Here is a 19,859-nt window from a genome sequence, read left to right on the forward strand (position 1 = left end):
GTTGTTATATTCTTCAGCTTTGTTTGGTTCTTTATATTTTCCAATTCTTTATAACCTTCTCACTGTGTTCATACATTCTTCTCCCAAATTTGTTGAGCATCTTTACGATCATTACCTTGAACTCTCCTTGGTAATATTCCTTATTTCCAGTTCATTTATTTCTTTTTCTGAGGTTTTATTTTATTCCTTCATTTGGAATATATTCTTCTATCTCTTCATTTTGTCTAATTCTCTATGTTTAGGTAGGTTCTATGTTCTATGTTTAGGTAGGTTGCTTATGTTTCTCAGTCTTGGAGAAGCGGCTTTATGTTGGAGACATCCTATTGAGCCCAGCAGCATACTTCCCTCTGGTCACCAGACATATCGCTCTAATGGAGCCCCCTATATGGGCAGTGTAGGCCCTTCTCTTGTGTCGGTGTCAGCTACTGTGGGATGCTGGTAAACGTGGCTGACTCTTGCCCTGGTTGGCTGCCAGATCCTGCCTTGTGTCATGACTGGTGGCCTGCTGGTGGGTGCAGTTGGGTTCCAATGCTGTTGGCTGTGTGGCCTGGGAGTTCTCAGGGTTGGTGCTAGCTGCTGGTGGTGGGTGGATGTCCTGGTCCACTGGCTGATGGACCTGGGAAGGCTCAGTTCAAACCCAGGCAGGTTTGGGCCCACTTATTGGAGAGGCAAGTCCCAGAGTGTCTAATTGCAGGACACTGGCAGGGGGAGGGGTCGTTGCAGTGGAGGGCTCCTGTCTGCCCACTAGGGGGCAGGCTGAATTTGAGGCAGCTGCCTGCAAGGCCCAGGGAGCCCAAGGCTGGTGCCAGTCTACTAGTAGGCTACTCCAGCATATTGGTAGCCACGTTTTCAAGTAATCAGTGGCTACATTTCACTAATGTCTCCCTTATTGGACAGTGCAGCTTTATATACTGTATCTGGAATATGTTCTTAAAATATGTAAATAGAAAAGATATACTAACCATTAGCAAGATTATCTATGGATAGTGTGATTAAATACCCTTTTATTTACTTTTTTATGCATTACCTTATCCTCAAGAATTTTACCATGAGCTCTTAAGAAAAGATGTCAACCAAATGTATAGAAATACCAACATTATAAATAAATCAATTTGACATACCAACTTGCCACTTCTACAGTGTGACTAGATATTCCTAATCCAATTCATACCTTTTTATCTCTGGGGTTGAGAGATAGATGATTAAGTCAACAAGCAGAGATTTTACCTCTGGGACAGATACGCAATGGTGGATACGTAACAAAGGATTCTATCTAGAAAATCTTTGGCAATAAATACAAATATTGGTAATAGTAGTTTGATTAGCTGTTAATAGAAAATGTGGTGTCTTTTTATTGAGTTAGAATCTATTATTTTCTTTCAATTAAATCCAGAAACATCTGGTTGCTTCAGATGAGCTTGGGAAGAGCGGATGAGTGGAATTCTATATTCCAAGTATAGATGCTTAATTAAGTGTGAGTGAGCTGGCAGAAGTTAAACTGGCTCCTAGATCACTCATTTGTCCCAAATTTCAAATTCATCTTTATAGAAAATATATATTAAGTTTTTTCTTACTCATTTAATTAATATATATTGTACGCTCATTTTACTAGTTCTAGTGACAAAAACATCAAAAGCATATTTAAAGTCAATCTGTATTTTCCCTACATAGGATTCTAGATCTTATTTTAAAGTTGAGCAATAACAAAGAGGAAACTTTTAATAACACTTTATTCCCCATAAAACATAAGGTAACAGCTGTTTTACTGCTGATCATTTTAAGTTCCTCTGAATCTTAGGATCTCTGTGGATCCTCAGTGTTTGTCCTTAAAATGAAAAACTTTATGTTTCTGTTATATTCAAAACATTGAAGAATAATTTCTTTAATGAGGCTTTTGGCCAAGGAACAGTCTCCTGATGAAAGAAAGCAGAGTTTTCAACAGTATTTTGAGAGACTGACATTTGTGTACATAAGATATTCAGTCATTCAACTCTGAAGCAGCTCAGCATTGTTTTCATCATTTTTTGTTATTTCATAGTATACTTTGACCTATTTTCCAGTTTGCAATTTTGTAAAAAATTAGTGTGAAAAAATACAGCTTATTTATATTATAGTATGCATGAGAAATGTGTTGAGGTTTCCAAGGAAGAAAAGGCAAAAAAAGCATTACCTCTTTTCCTAAGTCATGGCAATCATTTTTGACCTCCAATTTACTGGACAAAATATTGCATTGATTTATATATTCTTGGCTTCAGGTAACTTTACCATCTACATCCACAAAGATTTTTGATCCATATTCAAAAGGTTTTACCTTTGCTTACACTGAAGAATATTTTCCACATCTCTGTGATGACCTTAAGTGACATCACCATTCTCTAGAAAACCTTGATCTTTTTCTGTAATCAGGATCAAAATATATTGAAATTTTCTTATTGCCAGAAACATTGTGGACCATTTACAGCAGTGGTCTCAACTGAAGGCTTGCATGAGAATCCCCTGGAGAGCTTTTCTCAAAATAGGATCTTTGCAGATTCTACTTCAGAAGGCTTGGGGTGCAGTCTAAAGGTTTGTTTTTTGAAAAAAACTCCCCAGGTCATGCTGATGCACATTTGGGTTGAGAACCATTTTAGAAAATCATTCTGGAATAGGATAATAAAAAACCTCAGATGGTGAAACTGTTATTTTTTTCTGAGATTTGGAACAGAAGATCAATACAATTAAACCATGTTTATGTATATAATGGACTTGGTTTTGGACTTGGTGAATTTAAAATTCTAATATTAGCTTTTGCTTAGTCTTGATGATACTCCAAATGTAAACCTATTTTATAGTCTCAATCAGATAATACTAAAACTCTCCTGATGATCTCATGCCAGAGGAATGAAAACATTTCAAATGACATCAACCTATTTCTGTTGTGCTTTCTTACACATGGCTCAGCTCTCTCTTCCTAACAGATTCAGATATTTCCAAGTCCTGGCTAGGTTTTATCCAGTTTCTCTTTATCTCTCCCAAGAATGTGCTGCTAAAGATTTTGCCATTTACAGTATTTCCTTTTCTCTTTCCCACCCTCAATTCCTGTTTTCAAAATTATATATCACAGTGGAGATGTGTATCAGGCTATTAGAACTATGAGACTAGGGAATTGGAGAGATGTTGGAATATAAATTAAAGGTATAAATTGGAGAACCCTCTACTTTAAAAATTTATTTGGAACAATTTAAGTATATGTGATTGCTTCATGAGAGTTTTGGGAGAAAATTCTGCAGAGCTGGCCATAAAGGTCTTACAGTTAAACGAAACTTCTGGTTGTGAGTATGAAGACTTTTTGTTAGTCATGATGCTTGTCCTTTATAAAATAGAATGATTATTGGTATGTAATGTTCACCCACTGTTTTCTCTGATTCTAAGCACGAAGACAATTTGAGATTTTGTGTTAACATGTGTTGTGTAGCTCTATGTTTCTCAATCACCTATTAGTGTTCCAAATACACATGAAACTAAATTTAGCAATAAGTAAATCCTGTAAAAAACAGTTTATTAAAATTTGACAACTGAGAAGTTCACTACAGACATGAACTTGCCAAATACATTTATTTTGTAATAATTTTAATATTCCATTGAAATTGCCTAGTCAGAAAGAGAGAGATAAAAGAGATAGAGAAGAGAGAATATGAATGGGAAAGGAAGAGTATTGTGGTGTGGTCTTTTTGTTGTATAAATTTCTCTTATAGAATACTTTGATAATTCAATTTCATGATTATTATTTATAAGAGTTTTAATTTTAATTTAATAGTCTAAGCAATTGTACATATTCCCTCGCAATTATAAAAAGAAATCCCCAAAAGAAACATTATTATTGTTTTTTCTTTTTTAAATATGAAAATTAAGGCTCAGAATGTGGAAATGACTTGTCTATTTTATATGACTATTAGGTAGTCATAGCTTTCAAAGCAAACTACTGTTTATTCCTCTGACATAACTGCCTTTCTAAGTGCTGCTTTTATCTCCCATCATCTTAGTGTAGGAAAAATGGAACATGATATTCAGAAGTCTAGAATCTTTCCCTTGAAGCACAGGTTTTTCCTTTTAGCATTTGATGGTAACTATAACAGGCATAACCTGAAAGAATTAAAACAAGACAAAAATAATATTTTAGCCATTTATTCATGTTATAGTCAAATCACACTTAAAAGGCAAATTGTATTGATCTGAAGGAAAACTAAGACACAGAATATTGTCACTACCAGTGAAAACTTAGCTTTGGTAAATGTTCAGATATATTTGAGAACTTGATGTTATTTATTTATTTTTAAAAGTTTTTAACCAAATGACTGAGCTGAGCTACCTAAAAGATACTTAATGTCCTGAAGTTTGATTCACTGCTCTCCTACATCAAGCATTTCTACTCTGTTTTTGATATGTAAACTCTGATATTCAGTTATGATATTCTTAGTTCCAACCTGCTTGGGTGCATAGTTTTGGTACTCATAATTTCTAATTTGTGCCTATACATGCAAGTTGAAGATGGGAAAACAAAAACTGCAAAATAGGTTTTATTTAAAGTATACAGATAATTGTGTATTTATATTATCTAAGTAATTGCTTCAAGTATCCACTTCATTAGAAATGGAAGGCACAACTTTCTTTTGTATGTACGTTTTATAATGTTTTGAATCATTTCTGCGTTATAGTTTAAGCCATGTATTATAGTCCACATTAAGATTTATGTTACTAAAAATTAGCGACATTTTAATATTATGCTAGCACCACATAAAATTTCCATCTTTGGCATTGCACTCAATTTGACACGATCAAAGAATATCTGAAAATAAGCCATTCTCTTGCATTTTTCTTATTTATTCCGTGTGTATATTTAAACAGATTAAATGTAATTGTTTGGCATTAAGATTCAGTTGGAGTACTCAGTAACTATATTGTGAGTAGTAAATAAGGTCCTTAAAAAGAACTAAATTTGGTATCACAATTTCTCCTATATATAATATGTATTATGTAATGTTTCTAAGGAAGTGAAAATAATCTGGATTATTAACTTTCGAATTTCAGGTTAATTATATATAGGGCATGTATTAATTATAATCATACATGCAACACTAAGGGGTGTTGCAGAATTATTTGCAACCTTTTTCAGAAGCAAATCTTTTGAATCTTGAGATTGATACACACTTGAAATAAAATTTTATAAACATATGAAAATATATGTATATTTAATGATCATGCTACTTAAGTTGCTTGATTTACTAGAATCATTCTATGATTATGACTCTGGAATAGAGATACAATACTTGTTAACTCATATTTTTTGGCCTTAGTTTGTGGTTTTATCTGTAGAACAGAATAAACATACAAACTAGAGAAGAATTTTTTGATGTGCAGTTTTCCCTATGGTTTATATTTAAAGTGAATTCAAAATTGGAATATTTATTTAGATCTATATAAAAATATTCTCATATTTAAATCTTCACACATTCACAATGCCCATTTGAAACCATTGCTCTCTAAATAGTTCTTGATTGTTATTTTACTAACTGTATAGAATACAATATTTAATATGCAAAAAGAGTTGAGCATATATGCACTTTATATTACATGCTAATATATTTGTATATATAGAGCATAGTTTAAACAAGCAAGCCAATGGAATGTATGTATTGTAAATTTATATTTTAACCTCTCAAATTAATTTTAACATATATTGAGATTATGCATTTATGGCTATTTTCTTAGTATATTTTCTTACTATTTTCTATAGTACCTTTCTTCCAAGAACCCAAAACGTTTTTCTGGTATTCTGTTCAGAACAACTCAAGTTAATCAATTAAACTTTTTTTCTGAAGTGTATGAGAAAGTATATTTTATGATTTTGAGGGGTGAAAAATTTTACTAAGAAGCCTAATGACTTAACCAGAGTCAGTAGAACCCAAAGGTAGAACCAATAGGAAAACATTATTTTTATTGAGTTGCATGGATAGTTCTTTGATTTCCACTAGAAAATTCACAGGTTTTTAGGTTGGGTTTTAAGCACAAGGTTCCTACTATGCTTAGTATTAAAGAAGAAGAGCTTCTACAAATACGGATTATCCATCTACATGTACTCACTCAGTACTTTTAATGTTGATTAATGTCTTAGATCTGTATCTCTCGGAAACTCAAGTATTCTGAAATTTTGCTTCATAGTCTTCTGGAGCCTCATATAGTTTAAAATATATTAACTTATTCAAGCTTCTAACCAAAAAAAAAAAAAACTTTTATGAGGTATATTATCTTATTTCCATATTCTAATACTTTTAAGATATTTACACTGTTAAAACCATTATCATAAAAATTACACTGCTCAAAAACATATAAAGAATTATTAGAGTCACCCAAAATACCTAAAAAGTTTGTTTCTCCATACGTAGTATAAGAAAATAATATTCATTTAGAGAAGTGGAAAGAATAGTTATATAGGTATTCAAAAAGACCTTATAAATCTTGAATGGTGATAAGTAGTTATTATTTTTATATTAATGTGAAGTATATTAATATAAAAATAAGCACACAACTCCCTGTAGCTGAAACTCTTTCAAATCTGCAAGTTCTGAGCTGCCACATGAGATCTATGCCAAGGATTACAGTAAACTCTGTCAGCTTTAAATGTGAAATTTCACCAAAGTGAGATAATCATTTTTTAAATTTATAACATGTATATTTTTTACTACCAATGCCTGATCTACACAGCACAAAATAAAAGTAAATTTTGTGAATTACTTGGTTTTATTTGAGATAAATATTCTAGGCAATTTGGATGACTACTTTCAGGCTTGAATTATCTGAATTATCTATACATGTTAATTAGAAACTACAACAGCAATAATTCATACTTTTCTACTGTATAAACACACTTTTTTTTTTTAGTTTCTAGGTCTGTTAAATCTAAAACCTTGACACTGATCAAAGAAAGCTCTCCAAAATGCATTTTTCCCCATAGGTTTGGAAGAACTTCAATAGCAAATTTACTTTAATTTCCTCATCTTTGTGACTTACCATTTGCAGTTGATCTCTCTTGTCTCTTTTGGAGTACCTCAGCCTGTCAGGAAGGTAATGGACAGTATGGAGACTGGTGGCCAGAGAGAGCATCCTTCCACAAGTAAGGATGGCAAGGGAGCTAGAACACTTATGATGTTTGTTGGCAACTCTGGCACCACTGTAGGAAAAAGTGTCCCTACACATAGAATAGAGAAGATATGCCAGAGGCAAAGAAGGGATTGTTCGCCACTGAAAAGACCTTAACCATAGGTAGCAGTGGATTGTAGTGTGCAACTTGCCAGCTTTTGCTACTTCAGGCTGGGATTTGTGTGTTGTGTGTGTGTGTGTTTATTACTCCTGTCAGGTTTTTTCGCTTGCACTTTCCTATCAGTACGAACCTTGGTTAGAGAAATGATAGAATCCCTGTGTTCCAGTCTTAAACATTGTGAGAAAGCAAAACAAGTTAAGATGATATAATTATCTCTTAAAGACATTACAGTAGTAGTCAATGCTTACAGAGAATAAACAAAGCTAGCAATATTATAGCAAATCTAGATAGATGAGCAAATAGATTTATCTATGAACTCAGGCAAGTTTGAGTGAAAAAAGTAATACATAAATTAAGTACTAATCTATGAGCACTAACCCAGAAATATACCAGTGTGTTAGCAAACAATTTATAAAAGCATATGCTACATAGCTAAAATAACATTTTTTAAACTATGAATTGAGCCTATCTTCTTATGACTGGTGTTTGTATGCTTTTTTTTTTTTAGTCTTGAATAAAGGTTACAGTAAGTTTCCTAAGTACAAACGAGTTCCATTCCAAGACCGCGTTCGTAAGTCCAATTTGTTAATAAGTCCAACAAATTTAGCCTAGGTACCCAACTAACACAATCGGCTATATAGTACTGTATTGTAATAGGTTTATAATACTTTTCACACAAATAATACATAAAGAACAAACAAACACAAAGAAATAAAGAAAACATTTTTAATCTTACAGTACAGTAACTTGAAAAATACAGTAATACAGTACAACAGCTGGCATACAGGTGCTGGCATCAAGTGAACAGGCAAGAAGAGTTACTGAGGGGAGGAGGGAGAAGAGTTGGGAGATGATAGAGCTGAGGGATCTTCAGCAATAAGAGATGGAGGGCAAGCTTCAATTTCATGCACGTTTGCATCTTTGAAAGTTTGCAACTTGAAGATTCATATGTAGGGGACTTACTGTATTAATACGCTGGAGAGGAAGTGATTACTTTGAATTGCATTTATTTGGGCATAAACCAATGACAAAGAAAGACTAAGAAGCTACAAAAGCATGGAATCTCATTTTTTTTTAAACTTTGATCCTTTGGCCAACATCAAACTTATTGTTTTATGTTAATACTGCTTCTGTTTCATTTGTTTGGTTTGGTTTTGCTTTGCTTATTGTAGTAATACTGATTATTTTTATTAATTCTCATTAGTCTGAAAAAAATAACATTCACTAACTGATAGTGTATATTTTAGAAACGGGATACTGAATCACACAGACATTTCTTTCCAGAGATTAACGCTCAAGCTAAAGATTAGAATTCAATCACTTTGAAATTACAGAGAAAAGTATGTGACATGCATAACATAAGTATTTAAAAATCCACAAAATTGGGGACTTCCCTGGTGGCACAGTGGTAAAGAATCCGCCTGCCAATGCAGGGGACACGGGTTCGAGCCCTGGTCTGGGAAGATCTCACATGCTGCGGAGCAACTAAGCCTGTGCACCACAACTACTGAGCCTGAGTGGTGCAACTACTGAAGCCCACGTGCCTAGAGCCCGTGCTCCGCAACAAGAGAAACCACCGCAATGAGAAGCCCACGCACTGCAACAAAGAGTAACCTCCATTTGCTGCAACTAGAGAAAGCCTTCACGCAGCAACAGACCCAACCCAACCAAAAATAAATAAATAAAAAATATATTTTTTAAATAAATTAATTAATTAAATTAAAAATAAAAATCCATAAAATTGGAGAAGATTTTTACTTCAGATGTTATCTCAGTTAACTTTCTAATTCATATAATTGTAGAAAAATATCCAAAAGTCCTGTATAGCTAAAGAAACTCCATCCTGCCTTATAATGAATTAAATTGCATTTGTGAAACTGTTGCTAGGTAAAAGTTATTTTACATTAAGAATTTTTGGCTTTAGATATGACACACTTTTATTTGATTAGGCAAATTTGAATTTGAATGAGGAGCTTTTGCTTGACAATATTTTGGTACATTAAACTTATTAGAGGCAATAGAAAAAAAAATTGAAAGTAATTCTCTTTCAAAAGTTAGACTTTGGGGCTTCCCTGGTGGCGCAGTGGTTCGGAGTCTGCCTGTCAATGCAGGAGACACGGGTTCGATCCCTGGTCTGGGAGGATCCCACATGCCGCGGAGCGACATGAGCGCCGTGAGCCACAATTACTGAGCCTGCGCGTATGGAGCCCGTGCTCCGCAACAAGAGAGGCCGCGATGGTGAGAGGCCCGCGCACCGCAATGAAGAGTGGCCCCCACTTGCCACAACTAGAGAGAAAAACCCTCGCAAGGAAACGAAGACCCAATACAGCCATAAATAAATAAAAAAAAAAAAAAAAAAAAAAGTTAGACTTTATGTGTAGTTAAAATTTACAGTATAGATACACATGCAGTTTAAATAATCTAACATTGTAAATAATGTATATAATATAAAATACACTTTAAAAATACGTATATAGCATGTATTTTTTAAAAAATTGGAGTATTTAGGCATACAATTTTGGTTTCAATCTGATAAATCATCATAAAGAACAGTTCCTTTATTATGGCATATATCATTTGCTATATCTAAACCACATTAAAAATATTGTCTTTATCTTAGAAAATGTGGTTTGTCTAACTCTTTGTGTAGATAAAAAATAAGTGAAAATAAAGTTAATAAGCAAAATATTAAGTAATAATAAGTGAAATATAAACTTACTAAAATGTATGATTATGTAGATGTAACATTATATATGATTATACAAAATTTTATATATATTTACACCCGAAAGGAAATGAAGACTTATTTTATATATATATGGTATTTATATCTTTTAAAATTTCTGCCTGTATTAGAAATGGATCAAGGAGCAGGTGTTAATAAGACTGATAAAATTAGCCTATTTCTCCTGGGAATTGTTAATATTTGAGGGTGATATCTGTTTCCTTCTTGGAGGCTCAGAAGTGTTGTTGTAATCTACAGAAGGAGCAAAGAAAATGTAAACCTTTTGAAATTACTTAAAATTTCAACAAAACTGGAGATAAGTGAAAACTTCTACATTGAATACATTCATATATATCTTATATATAATAATTTCTACCAGTAAAAATAAACCAGGACATTACAAAGAAAAAAATTACTTTTGTCAGAATGTGCTGATAATCTGTGTTTACTGGGGCAATTAATTAAGAATCATGATAGTTCTGTAGATTTAAATATAGACCAACTCATAACTGAGGAATAGTTAAAGACATATTTCTGACTTTTTAAAGTAAACTAAATTCTCTGTCAGGATTTGAGGAAGTTACAAGAATAAAAAGACTTGATTTTGTTGAAATTTTAAGAATCAGTGAGGGCTAGTGTCATCTCATTAATAAAAACATTCCTAAATGCTGAAAAGTTGGGTCAAAGTCAAAAGCTTTGACTAGAAGGAAAGCAAAAAAAAAAAAAAGCAAAATCAGGGACAGCTGATATGCTATTGTTATCTGGACTTATAAAGACTTTTTGTGGTGATCATGGGAAATCACAAGTCCCATGGTACATTTTACTTGTAACTATGGAATTAATAACTTGGTTTCAAATAGGAAAGATCCTGCCAATTTTTGTGCTGAAATCTTTTCAGTATCCCAATTAGAGAAATTACCTTTAATATACAGTTTGTTTACAAATCCTCATTTGAGACATTCTTTAATGCACACCTGAAACATGTCACACTCCAAAAAAGAGGTATGCTTAATGAATTAAGCATTCTTACATCAGACCAGTACAAGCCACAGGTATATGTGTAACTCCCAAATGTCAATTCATAAGCCTGTTACATCTTCAAAGGGTTATTTTGATTAAAGCTTCTTTAAAACTATACATATAAGTGTCTAGAGTCATATTACTTACTAATCAGAAAAATGTATTTTAGTAATGTCTTTTATAAGGAATTAAACACCTTTCACAGAAAGAATTCAAATGAATTATCTAGGATTATTTTCAAAACAGTAAATAGACATTGCCTCCAATTTTTAGGTGAAGACGTAAAGACCTCAAAGTGACTGATTTACTCAAGACAACATGATGATAGAGAGGGGGATGAGATGGATTCAGTATGTATTTGTCATTTGTACCTACGTGCAAAAATTAGTTTAATGACTGAGAGGAAAATAAGCATCATCTATTCTGCCCAAAGCAGGTTGATCTTCAGGAAGATCATTGGAAACGCCAAGCAAAGGCAATATTCTCGTCTCTTTTTTCTATGTCTTTGGTGTGATTATGTGAGTGCATTTCTATGAGAAAATAACAGTTATCAGCATTACCCTCAGAGTTGTTTCAAAGAAATAGAGTAGCAATGGCTAATATGTTTTGCACTTGTGCCATTCTTTTGGGCTAAATAAAATTCATGAGAGGCAAAATTGTTAATATTACTGGCAAGGTAAGATTACAGCATGACTGTGATATTAACTTGAGTATATTTGCAACATTCAAAAATTCCCATTGGTTACCAGGCACTGAAGTAGATGCTGAGAATACTGAGATGAAATTATCATCTTTCTTACCTTCAAGTATGTTATAAAAACTAAGAGGGGAGATATATAAACAGCTGTTATACAATATAGGAAGTATGATGATAGAGAGAATTGGGTTTTTTTTAAACAAAGAGGAAGAGCATAAAGCAGGAAAGATTTCTTAGAGGAGATAATAGCTAAGCAGTAGAGTAAAAAATAAGTGAAACAAGATGCCAAAAGTAGGGGAAGATGGACACTTTGTTAAGTAGGGACTGTCCTACATGTTTCAGCATAGAAATGATTATAATATTCAGATTTTATTCAAACATTTAATCACTTTACTCAAACAAGGCATTTTAGAGCCAAACTACTACCTATAATATTAATCAATTTGCTCTCAATATTGGTTCATTTCCTCAGATTTTAAATAACATATATCAATTATAAAAAATTTTTTGAAAAAAATTAGAGATGTAAATGGACACAAATCAGATCAACCACCCTGCAGTAAACTTTATTTTGTAAATGCAGTCAGAGAGCTTGAGACTTATAACATAGAATAATTATTTTAGTTACAATTAAATTAACAGGAAATAGCAAAGCAGTATTATTGAATCTCAAGGAAATTGTTGGTTGTAATTTATTATCAAAGTACTATTCATCATATTTCTCTGTATAGTGAGAATTGTTTCAACATTACAGTATTGACAGTTGTGAACAGATAAAAATTTTAAATTACTTTTCTTTCTTTTAATCTCAGTAGAATCTACTAATGGTTGATGATAGGGAAAAAAATAATTATAAGAATAAATCAGTGAAAACCACCTTCAATACTTACTTTAAAGTACTTACCTATGATTTAATATATAATATTTGAAGAACGGCAGTTGACAAAGGAAACTAAAAATTCCCATGCATTTCAAGAGATCTATGACAAAATTGACCTGAGAATTATTCACTTATCCACCCAGGTTCTTCAGATGTATTCTTGAGACAAAGCACCTTATGTCTAGGCTTGGCTATTTCATTGCTATTGCCACTTATGTTTATGACCTTATGACAAATCATCACTTCTTGATCATCCATTTCTCTGTATCTGAATAAATGCAATGATGTGTTTTCTGTATGTCACAGAAATCTTGTCTTGGAGCATGAAATGTAATTTGTGACTCAGTACATTTTCTCCTCTACAGCACAAGGATGGCATTGCATTTGTATGACATGCAAATTAAGTGTTTTATGCAAAATAATCATCTTGAACAAGATTCAGAAGGGGGAACAAGTATTTTATTCATTCTTTCATTTATTTATGTTCTGTCTTATTCTGAAAAGATCCAAGGAAGCTTATAATTAGACATAGTGAACTAAACTGTGTGAGGAAATTGAAGCAAAGGGAAAATAAGAGTAAGATATCCGAAAAGGTTGCTGAGGATTCCTAGCACATCATGAAAACATATCCTGCTAGAGATATGCCACAAATTTGGCTTAAGCTCTTTTAATAACCAACTTCAGAGACAAAAATATCCGTTTCATGATAAACAGGGTCTTTTCAGAATAGGAAACACAAGTGAGCAGCACAGATTCCTAGCACTGAGACCGAAGAGAATTGTACCCCTTTGTTAATCACTCAACTCTGCAGAGTAACAAATTTAACAAGAACAAAACAGAACTAAATGTTCAAAAACTGCTTCTTAGAAAGTTTCACCATGACTTCAGCATGGCATGTCAGTGTGCAGTTGAGGAAACCTGACCATTGCACTTGGGTCCAGATTTGCCACTCTGTTGGACAGGCTTTATCCAGATGGATGTAGTACATGTTCTTGAGATGTGGTTGAGTAATTGCATAATTAATCTCAATTGAATAATGGAAACCAGTAACTATTGCTTCTCTCAACCAAGTTCTTGATTAGTATTGAGTGGCAGGAGGCCTAAACATTGAATTTAAACAATGAAACCAAACAGAATTTACACAGTCAGAAAACTACCATGAGGGCGTAAATGATCCAGCCATTTTCTAAGCCTTCAATATTAGGTTCCTACCACAAGTGTGGTGAGCTCTGGTTATACAAGCCTTGTCCACACTTATCAATATCAAAGTGTTGTGTTTGAAGTGCTTTAATAGAACATTTTCTCGGTGACTATTACTTAAGTTATATAAAACACACATAGCAATGGAAGAGGATAGGTTCTAAGCAGAATTTCCATAACTCAGAATTTTTAAGTTTTCTGTGAAAGATATCACAGTTATAAGCTTGCACTTCTAAAAGTCAAAGAGAATTATTTTATTTATAAGAAATATGTAGCACAAAAGTACTGTTTTGTAATTTTCCCTGTGTAAATTGAAAGAGTGAATACTGGGGTTTGGATTCACAAATGCAAAAATGCAAATATATTTGGTTATAGTCTTCAATGCTCTTTCCTTTTATCATTTTCATGTGTGTAGATCTGCTTTTGAAAGTTAAATCTAAAAGAGGTCAAGGTGATACTGGGGTAAAGAGGAATGCCCTGTATAGACTATTGTCGTAAATGTACAAGATCTTTAAGATAAGGGAGAACTGGAAGGCTGGATATCTGAGTTTTGTCTTAATTTTAAAAATATATATTTTTATTGCAAAAACGCTTCTTAAATTAATGGCAGCAAGTTTTTCTTTGAAATCCCAGCTTTAGCAATCAGTATTTGTTGGCTAGCCACAATTTGCTTGTAGCTTGTTACTGGTCATCAGGTCTATGGAAGGTTTATGGATTTTAGTGAATCACAGTTAAGCATAAACCTGCCTGGAGTTTGGGGAAAATATCCATTTTTATGGTAATAAACACCTCACATTTGCAAGCAAGTGGGCCAAGCTTAAACTCTTATGATACAAATAGCAGTGACAACACCCCCTATGTTTGTTATACTACGTCAGCTCCCACAGTCTTTATCTTCTTCCTCTGATGCATTACATTTCACCACTGCACCAAATACAAGCATTTTATGTTTATTTCTCAGCAGTGTGTGTTCAACATAGTGCTGACCATTAAATTAGTGCAGAGTAGTAGAATACAAGTCCCTTCTAAACTGGTGAATGCATAACATCTGTTTTACAGTTGCATAAGCCAGCCTCAGTAATCACATTGGTAAGGATTTTATAGTGAGAATTAACATATGCTTTCTCAATCCTTACCCTTCCACACCTAAACTGAGAAGGCACCTGTAGAAGTTCTGCTTTCTGAGAAGGCAGTGATGATTGCTTTAAGGTAAAGAAGTTTAGAATAACCATGTTTGGTATTAACAATGTACTTTAAAATTATTAGTATAAGGCTTGGTGAATATTCTCTATGTTAATGTTTAAAATTAGTGTCCCTTTTAAAAATAGTGTCCTATTACATCCTGGTCATAGAAAAGTTTGAAGATTTTGTATATTATATTTGTGATTATCGATATGGATAATAATAAATTTTTGAGTGTCTTAAACTTTCATCCTAATTAATAGTTAATCATTTGGATAGCATAGATGATGAAATGCTTTTGAGATATGAGTTATTAAACCTAATATACCTATTTAAAATATTAGCATTAGTGGGATAAATTAAATATTTTTTGAATACTAACAAAATGTAATTTTGGGTATACGTAACAATTAAAGAACAATGAAATTATGTATCAGTGTGTTTTAAATTATCACGTTATGTTCATAATAATATCAAGCATTTTTTCATGATTAAACTATATTTTTTAAAGCTTTAAAACATAATTAACAATTGTATGAAAACTAATACTATGTATATTTTTCCCCTTAATTTTAGTCATGATTTCATTGGAGAATTTACAACAAGCTATAGGGAACTTTCTAGAGGGCAATCACAGTTCAATATATATGAGGTAAGAGGAATTTTATTTTATTATTATTTTTCTCTGGAATAGTATATTTATTCTTTTAAGGAATAGGTTTTTACAAAAGATAATTGCCAAAGGTTACCAATATGTGTAAGAATCTTTAAACTTATTGAGCAGATTGGTTTTTGAGATTAAATAATAGTATTTCTCTTCAAATCATGTGGTCTTTCGAATCTACTTTGAGTGATTTAAAAATTCTTGCCTATGAAACGTTTTCTTATTTTAAAAACATTCAATATAGATACAAGTTTATTCTTCCTTGAGCTTCAGCCTTTATATTTTGCCTTCCTAAGCTCTTCCTCAATCCTTTTTTAATAAAAATAGAAAAATTTGCTGTGTCGGCATGGTGTCATATAACAAGTCGTTTTTTTGCTTAGTATGTTTGAGCATCTTAACTGTTATTTAGATGAAGACTGAAGGAAATGAGAAAGTATGATTCAGTCATTAAAGAAATCCAAGTTATTAAAGCAAACACACTAGTTATTTCTGCCTTAAACCTATCTTGCCAGTTAACTACCAGATACGTGTTGAGCATAAGGTATGTTCTAGCACTGTTAATCCTTGAGCTTTGTTATCTGTACATTCTCTGTGATTTTTTTTAAAGACTTTTTTGATGTGGACCATTTTTAAAATCTTTATTGAATTTGTTACAATATTGCTTCTGTTTTATGTTTTGGTTTTTTGACCCTAAGGCATGTAGGATCTTAGCTCCCCAACCAGGGATCAAACCCGCACCCCTTGCATTGGAAGGTGAACTCTTAACCACTGGACCGCCAGGAAGTTCCCTCTGTGATTTTTTAAATTTAATATACATCATTAGCAAAGGAGAATATCTCAGTACTTAGTCAATAATGATAACTGTTTCCTGCCAGACTGACACTATTTGACACTAAAATTGACCTCCTTTAAGTTAAGAGTGGAGGAATCTCCTTCTCCTATCACCATTTTACTAGGCTAAAGCAGTTGTATTCCATGCATTCATTCATTTATTAGTTTATGAATAAAATATTTATGACATGACTTCTATATTCCACACTCTATATTAAGCCCCAAGGATGCAGCAATGAATGAAAATTTCACTGTCTAATGGGAGAGACAAACACGTAAAATGCATTTAGATTATCTTGATAGGTGCTGTATATACCTAGTTGACTACGAGATATCTAGAGGGGGATGCAGCAAACTTATCCCAAGAAAGCTACCCAGGCAAAGACAAAGTTGGAATAATGGATCAATTTTTCTATCTGGGTCTTTCGGGGACAGAATATTAAGGCTCTAAATAGACAGTAGAAGTAATATAAGACAGGTTGACTTATGGACACCTGTTTTTTCTCCAAACCCTCAAGGCTGAGGAGAAACAACACATGCATACTAGTCCTCCTTGTACTTAGAACTCATTTACTGCCAGTCACATAATGCTCCAGAGATAAATTATTTTGAGTTTCCTTAGCTTTAAAATGTCTTCTTCTCTTTGGATCTCTCTTATCCGACAAAGCTTGCTTAATGAGATTGGTGTCGCATCTGATGTTATGACAAAGAAACTTAGTAACAATTATTCCTTATTAAATACCTGCATGGATATTTGTGCCACAACTTCAAATAAAAATGTGTTCTTATTATTCATATTATCAGTAGAAGAGATCAGTCTGAAGAAAATCTGGAGGAACATTATGTGTTATGTCTAAGTAGTTTTAGAATTTCGATGGACAGCTAGCTCTTGGTCCAATACATTGAAACTTCATTTTCTGCACACATGTAAGGGATTCAGTTTTGTTGAGGCAACCATGGAAATTTTCAACCATTATTCCTTCAAATATTCTTTCTGCCCCTTTCACTCTCCCTTCTCCTTTTGATACTCCCAGTATATATATATATATATATATATATATATATATATATATATATATATATATGTGTGTGTGTGTGTGTTGTTATGCTTGATCATATCTCACAGATTCATATTTTTTCTTTTTCTTTCTTAAACTAGAAAATCTCAACTGACCCATCTTCAAGATCACTCATTATTTCTTCTGCCAGCTCAAATGTTCTATTTAGCTCCTCTAGCAAATTTTTCATTTGTTACTGTGCTTTTTAAGTTGAGAATTTCTATTTGGTTCTTTTTAATAATTTTGACCTACTTATTGATTTTTCTATTTGGTGAGACATTGTTTCATATTTTATTTCTTTATATATAGCTTCTTTAGTTTTTTAAACATATTTATAGTAGCTGATTTAAAGAATTTATTAAATAAATCCCATATCTACAAGTTCCCAGGGGCAGTTTCTATTGATTGCTTTTTTCCTATGTATGGGTCATACTTTCTTGTTTCTATGCATGTCCTGTATTTTTGGTTGTTGTTGAATGTTGGAAAGTTTTAAAAAATATAATATAGTAACACTGGAGATCAGATCCCCTGCTTTTCCGGGATTTGTTGTTGTTGCTGTTTGTTTAGTTACTTTCCTGGAGTAATTCTGTAAAGTCTTTCTTCTTTGCTGTGTGGGTCATTTCAGTCTGTGCCTGGTTAGCTAGTGGTCAACACATGATTTGACAGAGATTTGTGTATGTTGGTGCACTTCTTATATGCTCCAAGTATAAAATTCTGCCTTGGCTTTTACTTGCTGTTTAAACAGATACTCAAAGTCAGCCAGAGTTGAAGGTTAGGGCTTCCTCAAGGTCTTCCCTGGCCATGCATACAGTCCTGCATAAGTATTTGGTCTTCTAGATCCCCAGCAATATGCCGGAGCTTTTAAAAACTTCCTACTTGAGATCAGATCAAGAAGGTGGAGGAGTAGGACATGGAGCTTATGTTCTCTCACAAATTACATCAAAAATACATCTACATGTGGAGCAATTCTCATAGAACATCTACTGAATTCTGGCAGAAGACCTCAGACTTCCAAAAAGGCAAGAAAATCTCTGGATAAGGCAAAAGAAAAAAGAGAAAAAAAAAAAAAAGAGAGAGAGAAAGGAATCAGGACAGGACCTGTGCTCCTGGGAAGGATCTGTGAAAGGGTAAAGTTTTCCACACACTGGGAAGTCCCCTTACTGGCAAGGAGATCAGCAGGGACAGAGGGAGAGCTCTGGAGCCTCAGAGGAGAGCACAGCAACCGGTTTACAGAGGACAAAGTGCAAAGAGACCTGCACACATGGTCAGTGCCATCCACCCAGCACTCCCCAGCCTGAGACACTCATCACTGGGGCAGGTGGGGGCTGTGTGCTGAGGCTTGGGCTTTGGTGGTCAGACCCAAGGGAGAGGACTGGGGTTGGCTGCATGGAGACAGCCTGAGGGGGGTAGAGTGTGGTGTGAGAGGAGGCCTGGGCCCACCAGAGAAGGAGGGTGCTATTGTTGGGGGGCATGCGAGGAGAGGGGTGGGCCCACCATAGGAGCTTCTTTCTCTGCACACACTCTCAGGTGGCAGGGCACCACCTACATGAGCTGCAGGGGTAGGTACAAGCCGCCACTGCCATCTCGGACTCCAGAGGCAGGTGCAGACTACTGCCAAGGGTCCTGTAACAGGGAGCCAACCACTGCTCCTGCTTTCCTGGGAGCATGCACAGCCCACCACTGCCACAGAGGGTCCTGTGACTGGGCACCAACTGCTGCCCCAGATTCCCTGGGAAGGTGCATGACCCACCATGGCTGCCAAGGGTCCCACAACCCAGAGCCAACCTCTGCCTCCACCTTCCTGGGATCCTACATGAGCCGTGTGCCTGCACACCCCTTATCAAGGGGAGAATGGCCAGCGCACACTGAGGAAAGAGATGGCAAGCATCCAAACCAAAAACAGCCCTCATGACAAAAATTATTAAACCCACACAAGCTATGCAGGGAGGCTCCTGTATATAAATAGCCCTCCAATACTACAGTAGATAGCTGTTTCCCTTAAACTCACAGAGAAAGAGAAATATAAGCAAAATGAAGAAGCAGAGGAACCACTCCCATTAAAAGCCCAAGAGAATTCCCCTGAAGGAACAGACAATGAAACAGATCTCTTCAGTCTAATAGATACCAAGTTCAAAAAGGAGGTAATGAAAATACTGAAGGAATTAAGAAAGGCTATGGACAGAAATGCAGATTACTGTAAAAAGGACTAGAAACTATAAGAAGGAGCCAAGAAAATTTAGAAAATTAAGTTGCTGTGATGAAAGCTGAGCTAAAGGCAGTGAGTGGCAGAATGAATAATGCAGAA

The 19,859-nt window shown here is 34.1% G+C and overlaps 1 protein-coding gene across 1 annotated transcript in view; it reads left to right on the forward strand.

Moving 5' to 3' along the window:
* The window catches only part of CPNE8 (copine 8), a 302,153-nt gene that overhangs the window by 210,076 nt on the left and 72,218 nt on the right, over positions 1–19,859 (forward strand). Inside the window, exon 11 of the mRNA XM_061204630.1 lies at positions 15,578–15,653. Within this exon, the coding sequence (XP_061060613.1) occupies positions 15,578–15,653 (76 nt within the window). The remainder of the gene's footprint in view (positions 1–15,577; positions 15,654–19,859) is intronic.

The sequence above is a fragment of the Eubalaena glacialis genome, chromosome 11 (assembly GCF_028564815.1).
Source record: "Eubalaena glacialis isolate mEubGla1 chromosome 11, mEubGla1.1.hap2.+ XY, whole genome shotgun sequence".
Classification (NCBI taxonomy): Eukaryota; Metazoa; Chordata; class Mammalia; order Artiodactyla; family Balaenidae; genus Eubalaena; species Eubalaena glacialis.